Source organism: Zea mays, chromosome 5 (genome assembly GCF_902167145.1).
Source record: "Zea mays cultivar B73 chromosome 5, Zm-B73-REFERENCE-NAM-5.0, whole genome shotgun sequence".
NCBI lineage: Eukaryota > Viridiplantae > Streptophyta > Magnoliopsida > Poales > Poaceae > Zea > Zea mays.
In genome coordinates, this window is record NC_050100.1 from 63,057,803 (window position 1) to 63,072,369 (window position 14,567).

Genomic DNA, 14,567 nt, shown 5'->3' on the forward strand with positions numbered 1-14,567 from the left:
ACACGATAGAGATTTTGATGAAGTAGGACCTAATAGCCTGAGTCATGATGTACCTGTAGGTGAGAGTAGTACTAGCACATCTGATGAGTTAGACATGAGTGCTTTTCGAGATGCAATTGTTAATGCATTAGTGTCGTAGTTAACTTTGTCAATGTAACAGTACTTATGATGTAATCAACTCCACTAATTATTGTGTAATGACCTTTTGTTGGTTTACTGTTTAAGTTTATCGTTTGTTCGAACAGAATCTGCAATATGAGAATCTGTTTATCCAAACACGTAGATTCTAACGAACAACTTTTCTGCACAGCTGGTGAACCAAACACCTAAATTCTAACCACCAGCTTTTCCCCACAGCCAGCTTTTCAGAAAAGCTGGTCAGAAAAAAGCCGAACCAAACACGCCTATATATCGGTACTAAACCATTAGCCCGAAACGAACGTAGTTTAGTACCCTCGGCCGCCCTACATTCTCTAGGTCCAGGATGGCACCTGGACGCATCTTGGCCGTCCGATCTGCTGATGACGCGTCTCTTCCGTTGCGCTTATGATCGACTCCTCTCATGACGTAAAAAATGAGTAATTTTGCCATCGCACAAGTTTGTATGTATCGAGGGCCCTGACAGCAGGTATGCTGTATGCAGGAAATATCGCGTGGAAACACACAATTTGATTGCATAACAATAAGAGTAAGATTTTTGCAAACTTCCCAACGGCATCGACAGCATGTGGTGCTTTGGAGAGGAGAATGCAACGGGGGTAGGAGTGCCACCATCCTTCATATCATATTTACAAAAGAACTGGATTGTATCCATCTATACCATATCCCAAACAGTCACCATGTCGGCAGCTTATACAGGGGTACGACATCGTAAACAACCAACAGGTCTTGTGTTGTCCTGCTTGGTTTATGCCGATCCTAACCAACGCCTGAGGTTGCGTCCTCTCACATGACAAGAAAGAGAACAGCATCAACGGTTGCAGGCTTGGGGCGGGCGCACAAGTAGACACGTGTGCCGCTTGCTGGGAATAAGAAAGCCTGTTGCTGAGAAAATCAGCACCACGGCTTTCTGCTGCAGAACGATGTCAGCTACTTCTGCTGAGTGATAGCATCGCTGCAGAACTTCTTGAAATTTTGGCACTCGTCGGTCAGGAAGTCGCTGCAAAATTGGACAGGATCTCAAAGCTGTACCATTGACAGGCAGCATAGATTGGAAAAGGGATAGATAGACCATGTACTTACTAGATCCGTTCAACCATCTCTGCCTGGTCCCATCTAGGACTCCAGGGATAGTCATTTATCGGAGGCGACGTGATAGGCATCCCATCGGCATTACAGTGCTGTACAGGAATCAGATAGGCAGGTGTCAGTGTCACTCCGCAGGATCAAATCACAGAGGAACAGTTTATGGTTGCATACTCTGTAAACATTCATTCTAGTGGCAGGCCTATCCAGTGACGATTTTCATCATTTCCTTACTAGCATATAATTGGTTAAAAAAAGCCCTTCCTATGCGACCCTGCTACTCGCCTACATCTAAAAAAGAACAATATATTACAACTTTGGCCAGGCTACTAACGACCAGCTTGACTTCGGAGGCTCGCCTAACATGTGCTGTATTTTCATGATATGTCATACTACATGCTTGCTTCCTCTTGAGTTCATTTTCAGAAATCAGAGCAATCAAGCATAACAGCAAATGGTCGTGAAATGGAATAGGAAAAAACTTAATAGCGATACCTCTGATCAGCCAATAACAGTGTAATTTACAAATAAACATAACCTGAGAACTCTGCAGTGTGACGACAGGTTGTTGCTTTGGGAATTGAAGGGGGATGGCAAAGTGAACCTGCAGCATCACATTGCAACCTTGTCACTTGATAATGAACTAATTCAAGATTATAAGACTACATAAAACTATAAAAAGGGTGATGCAAATTGACAAAAATGATAGGAAGAAAGAAAAATCCATTGAATTACAGAAAGCCTGCTTTATTCAAAATGTGACATTCAGCAGTTAGGAATACGACAGGTCCAGAGGAAATAAACTGAAAACATACTCCACAAATCTACAGTTATTATTATTATTATTTCAACATAACAATTCTGGGAAATGAATTTTCACCATCATTCTAAAAGTTGGTGACCAAATACTGACATGCAGCATTACGGTGCTGTTCCATGAGAATTAACATGTTTCTGGATGTATGCTCCTTTTCTTCTCAGGTGTCAGGTTTTGTTTCCTTGATTGTTTATGCATTAAAGTGGCCAGTTTAAAATGCTTGAAAATCCATAAATGTAAATGATTTGAAGTCTCTGCCTTGTGCAAAGGGGGAACAAGTCCAGAGGGGAAAAAAATGTACCCCCCTGTGTTTTTACTAACGCCATGGCATGGAGAGAACAAAAAAGAGAGGGCACTAGGTTCAAGCATTCTGCATACCAGAAATGTGAACATTCCAGAAATGGAAAGAACTGTAGCCCTCCTGCAAAAAATCTGATGTGCAGATGTATCATTGGTAGATTTGTTAAATGCATGATTATTTAAGGGAAAACAATACTACATTAGTACCGGATCAGCCTCTAATGGTCTCCCAAAGATGGGAGCTAGTGCCTCAATAAAGCGTCTTCTGGAACCAATTGAAGCCGACGCATCTACAAGCTACAGTACAATTATAAAAATGTAAGGAACAGAATGTGTCGCTAAATTATACAAAGATAATCCCCTGTTTTATGGGCTTTCATGACATCACACAGTTGTCAGCTAGGCAACAACTGGGTGCCAAGTCAGGCAGTGGTGGTCAGATAAGCTTTGGGCACCATCTCAGGCCTGAGTCATTGAGCTCAATAAAGGAGCCCACAAAACAGAGGAAGGAGATTGAACGAGAGAAAACTCATTATGTTAGGATTTAAGACTCCCTCTCTCTGGGCATCATGGCAACCATGCATGCTTAATTAATAAAAAATATTAAATGCTTGTCCATAGGTTTTATACAACCAAGCACTTGAAGAACTACAAACAGAGAGGATGAGATGCAAGAACTAGACAGCAAGAAAAGCACATGCAAATGCAATCAGGCTTTAAAGCTATCATCCAAATATAACAGTATAAGACCTATTGTGTTTTCCACTTTTCCTCCATCGTTGTTCCTTATGTTGTGGTTTTCCCCCATTTCAAACATAGTCACAACAAAGACACAAATTCAATGCAACTGAACCAAAGCAACCAGTTAACATTCAGGAATCCCCCACTCCCACGATATATCTTACATACATGGCATTGACATGAAAATTGCAAAACAACAACACAGCTTACCAGACCGTTAAGACTGTCTTCTAAAGCAGGAAGATACTCCGCCAAACACCTACATATGATAGACCAAGGAGGGTTCATCAGTTGCAAGGTCATTATTGTATCTTTTTTTTTAGAAATGTTCTAATAAACGAGAACATAAGGGCATAACAGGAGTGTTATGTCTCACAACATAATGTGCAACAGGATAAGACAGAAGGAGAGACGATCTTCATCTAGTGGTGTGGCAAGTTAACTTACATCCCATTTGACCATGGAGGGAGTTTCACATCCTCAACTGAGAGAAGTGACCTCAAATCTGGTGTTGAGATTAGTTTGAGTCGTGGAGCAGAAGGCATAGAAGAGTAGCTTGAACTCCTGCTGATAGGAAAAATGACCTGCACAAGAAACAGGCAACATATTTTCAAATTCGCATAAAACACAGATATTCCATTGGGTTGTCCAAACTATAGAAAGACAAACTGAAAATTGGCAGCCAAAAAACTAAATACATTTGGGCATGAGCAATTAATATTGCCAAACTAGGAAAATAAGAAATACTGTCTTATCTGTTAAATTTTCAGTACAATGTTTAATATTTATTTTTTAGAGGAGGACATAAGCTGGTGCCCACATCAATCAACAAAAAATCAGCACAACTTGACAACCACCCTCCTCCAACCTTTTCCCTTCCATGCTTTATCCTCTTCCCATGCTCTCTTCAAGCTAGGCCCCCAAGACGATGATGACCATGGGTGTTGCAGGTCACAAACGAGGGTCCAACAGCATGTACTCCGTACTCCTACTGCCAACAGTCACTATTACCCGATCCCTTCATATCCTTCACAATGTATTTTACCGGCAGCACAGCATTACTAACTCTTATTCTCCCATTGTAGATGCCCTTATATGTCAGGATGTGCCTGTTACTATTGGAGAATTTTGCTAGATGTTTCTCAGTTTGTTTGCATGTAAAATTCAAATAAATACGTCTAATTGAACATATTACAGAAACCTCACCTATGTAAAGAGAACATCTAAATGCAACAATAAGGTTGTTGTCTATGAAATCCTTCTTTCAATTCCATACATTTTGTTCAGTAATATAGTGCTCTGGTCAGTCTAGCATGGAAAAGGTGGCAAACTCAGTGTAATGTGCACAAAAGTCAACGGAAACATTCTGAAACTGCTGGTAAGAATAGTAGAGTGATCGTCTTGATCCTACTCAGTGTATGCTTGGTTGGAGAACATGCCAAGTAGACACTATCAGGTAAATGGTCTATAAGATTTCTATGGCATTGCAAATTGTAGTCATAACGTGAAGTTTCAGCAGGACTAACTAGATGATAGTTTCCTGGTATAACATTTATTAACAAGACAACAATTTATCATGAATAGTGCTACTATTATCAAATGCTCATGTCTGCGCCCATGGAACAAGTGGTTTTAGAGATTAACCTGGAGATGGATCTTTTGAGGTAATCTCCAAGGACATCCTGGCACCAGTTTGGCAAAGTCAAAGTCAGACTCCAGAAGTGGTACAGCAAATTTGGCCTCATCTGGCTACAAAATACAGCAATATGAGGTGAGAGTAGATATCAATTTTCACAAGGAAAAAAACTGTAAAAATTGGTAAACTTACCCTATCAGCAGAAGGTACCATGCAGACTTCAATCCCCTGTTCATGAGATAATTTCAAAAGATCATTTCTCAACCACAGTATTCAATAATAAAATTGAGGTAATTGGGAAAAGCAGTTGGTAATAAGTCATTCAGGCCACTCAATCTTCAGCACCTGCTTAAGACCCTGTCTATTTATCACCATACTGCAGCTGCACCATATAAAAGCTGCTTTTATCTAGACCATACATCTGCACGTATGGCATACCAATCTAATACCTCAATGTCACATTGTCACCAGATGGGCAACTGAGGAAGTGCGTTAAGCCATTACCTCCTTAGAGAGAACTGTGCTTAGTTCAAACGCTAGTCTCGCGTCATCCACCATGTGAACCCGCTCCTTTTGGTATTCAATGTACAATTCTCTGCAGCAGTCAAAATTAGAATTAAACAGTTATCAAAAGAAAGCTTAACGACAAAAGCAACATGGGTATCTCAGTGTGCTTTCATAACCAACAAGAACATCTCATGATATCAATATCTTCCAAACCACAAACCTGCCACACAAACTATAGTTAAAAAAGGGGTGGGCAGATCATGCATTCATTCAATCTTGGCTCTGGCGGAAAGCAAAGGCACCAACATTCATCCCTACTCAGTACTCCCTATTCATAAACACAGTTACACAGTCAACCACTTTCCCCATGTTTGCAATCCTCAGTCAGTACATAGCACTACTACCACCCCAACCAGATCACAACATAAGCATAGACAACTCGTGAAGCAAGAAGAACCTCACCGAAGCTCCTGTACGAGCGCATGGAGTCCCTCGGGGGCGCGGCAATCCCAACGCGCCAAGCAGCTCTTATCGCCATTTCCAGCAGCAGCGTAATCGACCAGCGGCTGGAACCTCTCATCCTCCGGACCGAACACCACGTCTGGTGCCACCTTGGGAGACAGCGCATTGTACACGAAATCCCCTGCGGCACCAGAATCTGAGCTACGATTTCGAACCCTAGTACCATTGGAGCGAGAGAGCGAGGGTGCGTTACAGTGGACGTAGTCGAGGCAGAAGGGGATGGCGAGCCTGAACCGATCGGCAGGGCGACCGTTGCGGCAGCCGGACCAGATCTGTACCACCTGCAAGCGAGCGAAGTGAGAAAGGGAGCGGCGAGCCGCGAGGCGAGGCAGAGCGGGTACCCTAATGGGCAGCTTGGAGTGCGAGAGGAGGTAGTTGAGCTGCGCGGCGATGAGGGGCGCGAGCGGGGGCGCCGAGGCGGAGGAGGCCGGGCCGGGGGCGTCGGCGGACGGAGACATCGCTGGCGATGAATTCCGGACGCCTCTCTCTCTCTTCTCGACTCACTAGCAAACTTTTTATTAATGATTTGTTCGCTTGATCAGTCTTGGGTTTAGAAATAGAGCCCGGATGATACTCCATTTGCCATTAAACCCACACTGGCCACGCCAAGAAGTTCACTCGAGTACCATGCCATCCAATCCAAGTATATCTCTCCATAGCAGTTCCCGTATCCATCTTTTCTTATCCGCGCTTTCTAATACTACATTCGTTCTCAATATTTGTTGCTCGTAGTTTATTTTTAAATTAAAACACGACAAATAAAAAAACAGAGAGTATATTTTATTAACTATCTATAAAAAATTATGCCATACAAAATCTCTCTACGTTCGGTCCACAAAACTATACGGGGTGACATTCGAGTGAGTCTGTGGTTGGTTTCAACCCTGGATAGTATAGATTGTCTACCTATATGGTCTATGAGCTGATTGATATTAACCAGACCGACTCAAACGATGGGTTGGTTGATAGATCTATCAACCTCCTAATTCGATTGATATCGACCGTGTTAGAGCTAGTACCGATCGATTTGTATCGTCGATACGTCGGATGGTCCGGTTGGTACCGATGGTCTGGTTGGTATCGATCATCTATTTTTAACGACATGACACATTTTGGTTGGTTCACACATATGCTACCTGATTTTTCAACCATTTGAAATACAAAAAACTAAAATCCAAAATTCAAAGAACAAAAAAAAAGAATTATATAATTTTTTGCTTCGAAAATCATGTAGTTTTGATTTATGTTATATAAATTATGTAGTTTTTATTATAAACTATATTGTTTTTTTATTTATTACTCCCTCCATTCCAAATTATGATTTGTTTGACTTTTTTGCCATGTTTGATTGGCTCGTCCTATTATTTTTTTGCGAAAAAATAAAAAATTTCAAAGCTTTTGCTAAACAAAATCACAACAAAAAATAACAAAAATTATGAATTTTTTTGAATAAGACGAGCCGGTCAAATTTAGGTAAAAAGTTAAACGAATTATAACTTGGAACATGGAATATGAATCATGTAGTTTTTATTTCTTTAATTTTGTACTATGATAAATTTTATTTTAATAAAACATAATGTTTTTAGTTAGTTTCTCCTCACATAAGAGTTCTTTATTTACTATACGTGTGAGGAGCTCAAATCATTAGTTTTTTTTTCTATTTTGAATTTATGATTTCTATGCTTTTTGTTTGTTCCAACGTGTCAAACATAACAATCTAGAAACTGAACCTCATGTCGTTTTTCTTTGACCCACTTTCTATTGTAGATTTTTGGTGCCCACGGTTCTCGGGCCAATTTTCAGGTTTTCGCCATTTTTCGTGAACCGTTCCAGGTGTTTTCGAGGGCCTATCGAGTACTGGACATTCATAAACACTATTAAGACCACTAGAATGTATTTAGACTGAGACGATATTTTTATAGCATTATTAAAAACTTTATAGCCATACCGGACATACGGTGATATGGCCGGTAAAACGTCAAGCTAGCACTTCCGTGTTGACACAAAGCAACGGCTGCCTGTGCCTTGGGCAAAACCGCACATGCGACTCAGAAGCTACAATACACCAATGGCAGCCATCAGCAAAAAATGATTCCTTATGTAAGCATGGTTTGGGTCGGGATGACAAAATTGGGGGAGACTTGCTTTCAACCCAAGGAATGGTGTCAAGTGAACGTCTTAACTGGCCCTAGTATAAATAGGCAAAGCATCACTCCAAACCACCACAGGGTGGATCTGCGCTGAACCACAAAGGACTTGCACGAAACGAGGCAGTCCAGACATGCTCCAGAGCCTTCATCGTCTGTTTGATCTCTTCAAGGATTTCGGTCTTCTAGAATGAGAAGAATGATCTTCAACCTCTTCATCGTCATCTCCCACATTTCTCCGCTTCTTGTGGCCACCGGAATCCTTCAATTTCTACAAAGCGAGATAACGTGGCATGAAATGAATAGCCAACAGATAGGCATCCTTTTGCACATACTTCGTATTACAAACATGGCGCAAAAGATTTACAGAATCAAATACTGATGTTTTAGGAGGGCATACCGTCAGCGCAATTCTCTTTGCATCGGATATGGGCCCTTTAAGTATAAGGACTTCATCTCTGTCCACCTTACACTGGTCAATTTTCTTGCCTGCAAAACCTAGTCGATAAGAGAGGCAGGCTGTGGGAAAATGGCATCTCCAGCTATGCCAGTCAATTGCCAATGAAAAATAACAAAAAAAAAAAGGAGGCGAAAAGAAGAACTTCAATTACCAAGGAGCTGCTCGATCAGCACGAACCACTGGGCTTCATATTGGTTCACCAAAGATACAGCGTATCCTGATCGCCCTGCACGTGCAGTCCTGCCCACCCGATGAACATAATCCTACATGTCACACAGCATAACATGTAAGACCATAACAGCTCCAATTTGAACATCTAACTGTGAGCAGTTGAAAATAAGATCACAATGTCACCCAAGACAAAGTAGTGAAACAGACAGAAGAGACCTTAGAATTCATTGGAATATCATAGTTGATGACCATATCAACTCCTTGAATGTCGAGGCCGCGACTTGCTACATCAGTGCAAATAAGGATATTGCAATCTTTCGCTTTGAATCTGTTCAAAGCACCTAATCTCTTGTCCTGATAATATATAAAAATAAGCAATAAGTATTATTTAACGGAAGATAAAAACAAGACGATTCCACTTCACAGAAGGATTAACCAGCTGGATGAAATAGCCGTATAATTTTCTGTGTGTGACAATTTAAGTCAAAGAAAGTAAGTAAACCTGACTCATCTGGCCACTGATAGACATAGCTTTCAAACCAAGATTCCTCAACATAAGAGCAAGGAGTCTAGTAGATTCACAGGTGCGCACAAAGATCATGATCATGCTCTCCAGCCTCTCGTTCAGAACATGAAGAAGATAGCAATCCTAAAATTCACATGAAAAAGGCAGATCAGAGACAAATGATGGGAAAAGGTACTCTAATATAATGGACTGATGGTAACCAATATATAATTCAATTTTTTCGGCCAAGAATATAGAATTCAAATTAGTATGTTCAATACACATGTTAAATTAGGCTAACAACATTCAATTCGATAACTTCATTGCAGCCATCATTTTCAGTAACTGCTTATTAAATGAATTGGGTAAAAGGCATGTTCGGATCCATGGTGCTAAAGTTTAACACTACACTTTTAACAAAACTTTAGTACTTGGAGATCCAAACATAGTGCTAAAAGGTGCTAAACGTGAAGTGCTAAACTTTAGCACCCAATAGCAGTTTAGCTTCTCAAGAGTCAAGATGTGTTAAACTTTAACACCCTGCTAAAGTTTAGCATATTGGATCGAACAGGCCCAAAGTCCAAACAGATAACAGAGACATGCAACAAAACAAATAAGAATCAAAACATCAAATTGATTCCAATCATTTGGGTGGTTGACTGGCAAATGTTCTAACAACACTTGATCAAATAAGAAGCACTTGTAGGATAGAAATCACGTTGTTCTAACAGAGTGAAAAATGTTATTGTGAAGTACTTCCCAAATGGTAGAGCCCCTTGCATTTGTTTTCTTTAGACTAGCAAGACTGCAAGAGGATAGGTGCTATAAAGGCATAGAGTGAATAACCAAGCAACACTTAAAACAATCAATCGTCTTTGACAAAGAACTCAAAGCAAATTTTAGATCCACCAGAATGCAAGTTGACATATATTTATGTATTTATTATCAAAATAGTACTCGTTTCTTCCCAAAATATAGGGCATGTTTGACAGGCATTTTTTGTAACTGTGGCTGCAATTGCCTCTCACAGATTACTGTGCTACATCAGTAGTAGCTGCAGCGAATACAGCCATAGACATTTCCAGGTTTGTGCTAAGTCAAATTACCTAGGTTTATATAAAAGAACAGTAATATCTAGCATCATTAGATCTATTTTCATAGTTTACTTCTTTGATGTGGTAGATGTTAGTAATCTTCTAAAAAAACTTGGTCAAACTTAGAGTAGTTTGACTTGGCACAAAACCAGAAAAGATCACACAGTGCAACAAAACTAAATACATGATAACACAAAATCTTGAAGGTACGGATTTGGATCACATGCACTGAAGAAAATTATTTATGCAGCTAGGACAGCAGCAGCAGCAACACATCTAGGTGGAGGCATGGAGCAAATAAACTGACCTTGTCATCTGCAGGAACAAAATAGAACTCTTGTTTAAGTGAATCTACTGTAGAATATTTGGAGGACACTTCAACCTGTTTCCACAAAGAAAATGTTGTAATCACAAGTAGAGAATAAGAAAGCAGACCAAAGATGTCAACTTTTGCTAGTAACTGAAAAGGCAAAGATAGAATGTCACCTTAGCAGGATTCCTGAGACAAGCACGTTGCAGTTTATTTACCTAAGTTATTGGAAAGGGAACTTCATTTAGTCAAACAAAACGCATGTGAAGCAGTGTTAATAAAATTAGTCCACAATTACGTGGACTAGACTCTTTGATCATCTTAGGCATTTTAAAGTGCCACCATATGATAGTGATTACCAATGGCAACACTGAGCATGCCTCCAAGAGTTGGTCAATCTTCCCTAGCGATAGACGATATGTCTTTCTTTTTTGTTGCAACCTACCAAGGTCATCCTGTTGGGTTAAGGTGCTGTTGGGTTAAACCCTTGACTTCTTTGTTAAATAAGGGTGGTGTGTATGTGTTCTGTTTGTTTGGGCTATTTTTTTCTCTCTATAATAATACATAAAGATGCACAGTTCTGCACCTTCAAGAAAAAAAACATGGCTGCATCAAGAACTTAATACCATTAATAATTTATTTCAGTTGTATGATTAAAGGGTTCCATAAGTTAAGTAGTTTCATCTCATAAATAAATAAATAAGTACACAGTGTACACAAACCTTTTTGGTCATAGTCGCTGAAAAAAGGAAAGTCCTCCTGTCTTTAGGCATCTCGCTTAGAATGTCATCAAGGGATTTCTCAAACTCCACATTAAGTAATTTATCAGCTTCATCCAATACCTAGCAATACAAAGGAACGAAACATTAAAATAATTTAACATATTCATATACTTCTCTAAAATTAATGTATATGCTCCAAAATGTAATTATCTCAAAAAATAGGGTGTATGCTCCAAAATATAGTTATATCAAATGAAGTCTAAGCTCCAAGATGTAAGAGAAGTCACACTAAAATGAAGTTTTAAACTTCAAACCTATTCATTTTGAATTGACCTGCAAGGTACCATTAAACATGTTCTCACATTTTTCCAGTGTACCCAACATCCTCAAAAGAATGCAATTCTAGTTCTCTCGTTACTTCGTTAGTCAAACTATGCAAAGTTTAAGTAAAGTTATAGAAAAAGTATTGATAGTTATGGCAGCAAATAGGTATTACTAGTGAAATATTCAAATATATTCAATGAAACAATCTAATGATATTTATTTGGTAACATATATATCGACACGTTTATATATAAAGTTGGTCAAAGTGAAGATGCTTTTACTCTGACTCAGTACTATGCTAGAATTGCATCATTTTGTGAACAGAGGAAGTATCTAGTGAGAAACTCACAACATACACCCAGGGACTTTTTATTTAGATGAAACAGGGTTCAGAGAAAACTTTAAGTAATCTAAAGGTAGAATGTGTCTAATAATAAGAAAACTGAATACATACCAAATACTTGATTTTCTTAAGGCTAAAACCTTTAGTCTCTGTCAAATGGTCCAAAAGACGGCCAGGAGTTCCAACCTAAGTTTTGAAGGACATATGTTACAGAGAAGAAGGTTATTCCAGATGAAGACAAAACAATATGTGAAATCAAATTAATTTAAACAGAATATATCACTAATATAAATAATAACAAGCAACGAATTTTAGTGTCAGTGAAATATTGAAGAACCAAAGACAATCAAAGCTGGTACGGTTGTTGCTACTGGTTTATAATGTAGTTCTCAGGCTTGTTGCAATGACTCTCCAGGAGCTCAATGAGAAGCAGGATTTGATAAGAATGTCAATCCATTGCCATAGCTTTTCAGAAGTAATTTTAATGTACACATTTCAAAACAAGACAGATTGGAGACATAATTTAGAGACATCAATAAATGTGGAAAACAGATGTATAGCACTCACTACAATATGTGGACGTTTTCCGATGGATAACACTTGCTGCACCCGATCCACTCCTCCAACAAGCTGGTGAAAGAATAAAATCTCAGCTAGAACCAAGGCATCCACAAAGGCACAAAGCCACATAATTAGGGGTGATAATGGATCGCGATCCAAATGCTTCTTCACAAAATGGTAGGACCCTAAATAAATTTTCGTTCAAAAAATGAATAGAAATAGGGCCCGATCCTAATCCGATCCAATCCTTAAATTTATAGTGTAAAATTTAAAGCCCATTGTCACCCCTACATAATAGGCATGAGGAATACAATATCACCAGGTGACATCTGAATGTGCCTAATCTAATAGTGAAAGTATGTCACATGTTCGCAGAATGCAGAATGATTTTAAAGCAGAGAACTGAGTGATGCTGTGGTGGAAGTGGAGAGAAGTGAAGATCAGAAAGGATGGGTACTTCACCCCGACCCCGACAAAAAGAGCATTTGCTACCATACAAATCAGAAGCATAATTAAAATAAGAATGCTGTAACTATTGTGGACTCAATCGCCGGGCACCAATACAGGCAACGTCCACCAAGCCCAGCCCCTGACTATACTAGGCAAGTGCAGGGGCAGGGCCGGCTTAGTTGATTAAGGGAAGGAGTTAATCAGGAGGCTTATAGGAGTTTGGTTTTAAGTTTGTTAGGTGTGCACCCAAGTATATGGGCACTTCCCTTGCTGTAAACAGGCATTGGAGAATGAATAAACCTCCCGAGCGGATGGGTTTCCCTTAGACGGTGACGACCGGCGATTCTGCCATAGTTGCTGGCGACAACAACACTGCGCCACTTCCTCTCTACCCCCTACATTCCAGTTCTCAATCCCAGTTGCTCCTGCAATCTCCCCTATGTACTACTCGTTGCCGCATCAGTAACATAGATAAAGTACAACTGTATGAATGTGTCACTATTTGCGACATTCAGATGCTGACAGACAAAAATGAATTCATGTACACATTCGCTTCCACAATTGCATTGATAACACTTACCACTGAGCAACGCAAACCAATAGCTGATCCAAGCGCCTCAAACTGCTCTGCGATCTGAATCGCCAGCTCTCTGATTAGCAACCACGTACACTCCAAATTAGATACTGGTACGTCGCCCCTAAACGAAGTAATTGACTGGCAAATCAAACCGACCTTGTTGGCGAGAGCACGCAAGCGAAGAAAGACTGTTCAGCCTGGCGGTTGCTGAGCAGCTCCTGCAGGATGGGCAGCGCGAACGCGCCCGTCTTTCCGGACCCCGTCTGCGCCAGAGCGATCAGGTCCTTCCCTGCGAAAACCAGGGCGGCCGCCGAATTAAGAGTCCGCAGCCGCAAGCACCTGCCACGGGGCGCACCGCGCGGCGCGTGCCCCGAACGACGCCGAGTGGGATAGCAGTACCTTGGAGCGCGTGGGGGATGGCCTCGGCCTGGATCCTGGTGGGCTCCTTCCACCCCATGGCGTCGCACGCCTCCACCAGCTCCGCGCAGATACCCAGCTCCGCGAACGTCGACGCCTGGCGCGCCGCGGCTTCCTGCTCCCCGTTCCCGCCGACCTCCACGGCCGCGTCCCCATTCGCCATGGCTGGTTCGCGAGCTTCAAGCTGCCTGTCCGAGCTACGCGTGAGAAATGAGACTGAAGGTTGCTGGCGGGCGGCGCGGGGTTTATGGTCGGGTATGCCGGCGGGGCGGAACCCTAGCGAGAGCACGCAACTAGACGAAAATTTGTACAGTATTACCAACAAAAAGTAACGGGTCGTTCGCTTTGAATTAAATCCGATTGTTTCAATTGCTGCAAATGGTAATTTATCGAGATAAAAACACGGGTGCATTTGATTGCGAAACAGTGAGAACAAGGATGTCCCCTAGCGTCATCTCTCGTCTCGGTCTCTCCAATTTTAAAGGATAACTGAGGACAACACTGGGTCATGTCTCAACTCTTGACTTTAAACCAAACAACCTTATTTAAGGGATCGTCATATCCCGTCCTATCATGTCATTGCAACCAAACGCACCCTAACATAAGCCGTGTACCGGACAAATATTGACATGAATAAAGAGACGTTTGTTTCTAGAGACTAATTTTTAGGCCCTTTATTTTATTCTAATTTAGTTTATAAATTGCTAAATATAGAAAG

At 40.8% G+C, this 14,567-nt stretch overlaps 2 protein-coding genes across 2 annotated transcripts; both read right to left on the reverse strand.

Moving 5' to 3' along the window:
• Window positions 1-642: 642 nt before the first annotated feature.
• On the reverse strand, window positions 643-6,373 carry LOC100282640 (protein BRE). Its single transcript, NM_001155548.3, has 13 exons — window positions 6,110-6,373; window positions 5,962-6,049; window positions 5,709-5,889; window positions 5,244-5,334; window positions 4,932-4,967; window positions 4,748-4,852; window positions 3,551-3,687; window positions 3,314-3,362; window positions 2,570-2,659; window positions 2,441-2,494; window positions 1,784-1,849; window positions 1,243-1,340; window positions 643-1,159 (listed from the first exon to the last, which is right to left on the reverse strand). The coding sequence occupies exons 1-13, from the start codon at window positions 6,224-6,226 to the stop codon at window positions 1,090-1,092; spliced, it is 1,182 nt and encodes a 393-aa protein (NP_001149020.1). The 5' UTR covers window positions 6,227-6,373; the 3' UTR covers window positions 643-1,089.
• Window positions 6,374-7,847: 1,474 nt separating this feature from the next.
• Window positions 7,848-14,051, reverse strand: LOC100193011 (putative DEAD-box ATP-dependent RNA helicase family protein). Its single transcript, NM_001138179.1, has 13 exons — window positions 13,832-14,051; window positions 13,589-13,721; window positions 13,436-13,505; window positions 12,412-12,474; window positions 11,956-12,030; window positions 11,178-11,297; window positions 10,632-10,673; window positions 10,453-10,527; window positions 9,049-9,195; window positions 8,763-8,900; window positions 8,527-8,638; window positions 8,316-8,404; window positions 7,848-8,186 (listed from the first exon to the last, which is right to left on the reverse strand). Exons 1-13 carry the CDS (start codon window positions 14,010-14,012, stop codon window positions 8,064-8,066), a joined length of 1,368 nt encoding a protein of 455 aa, NP_001131651.1. The 5' UTR covers window positions 14,013-14,051; the 3' UTR covers window positions 7,848-8,063.
• Between the last annotated feature and the right edge of the window lie 516 nt (window positions 14,052-14,567).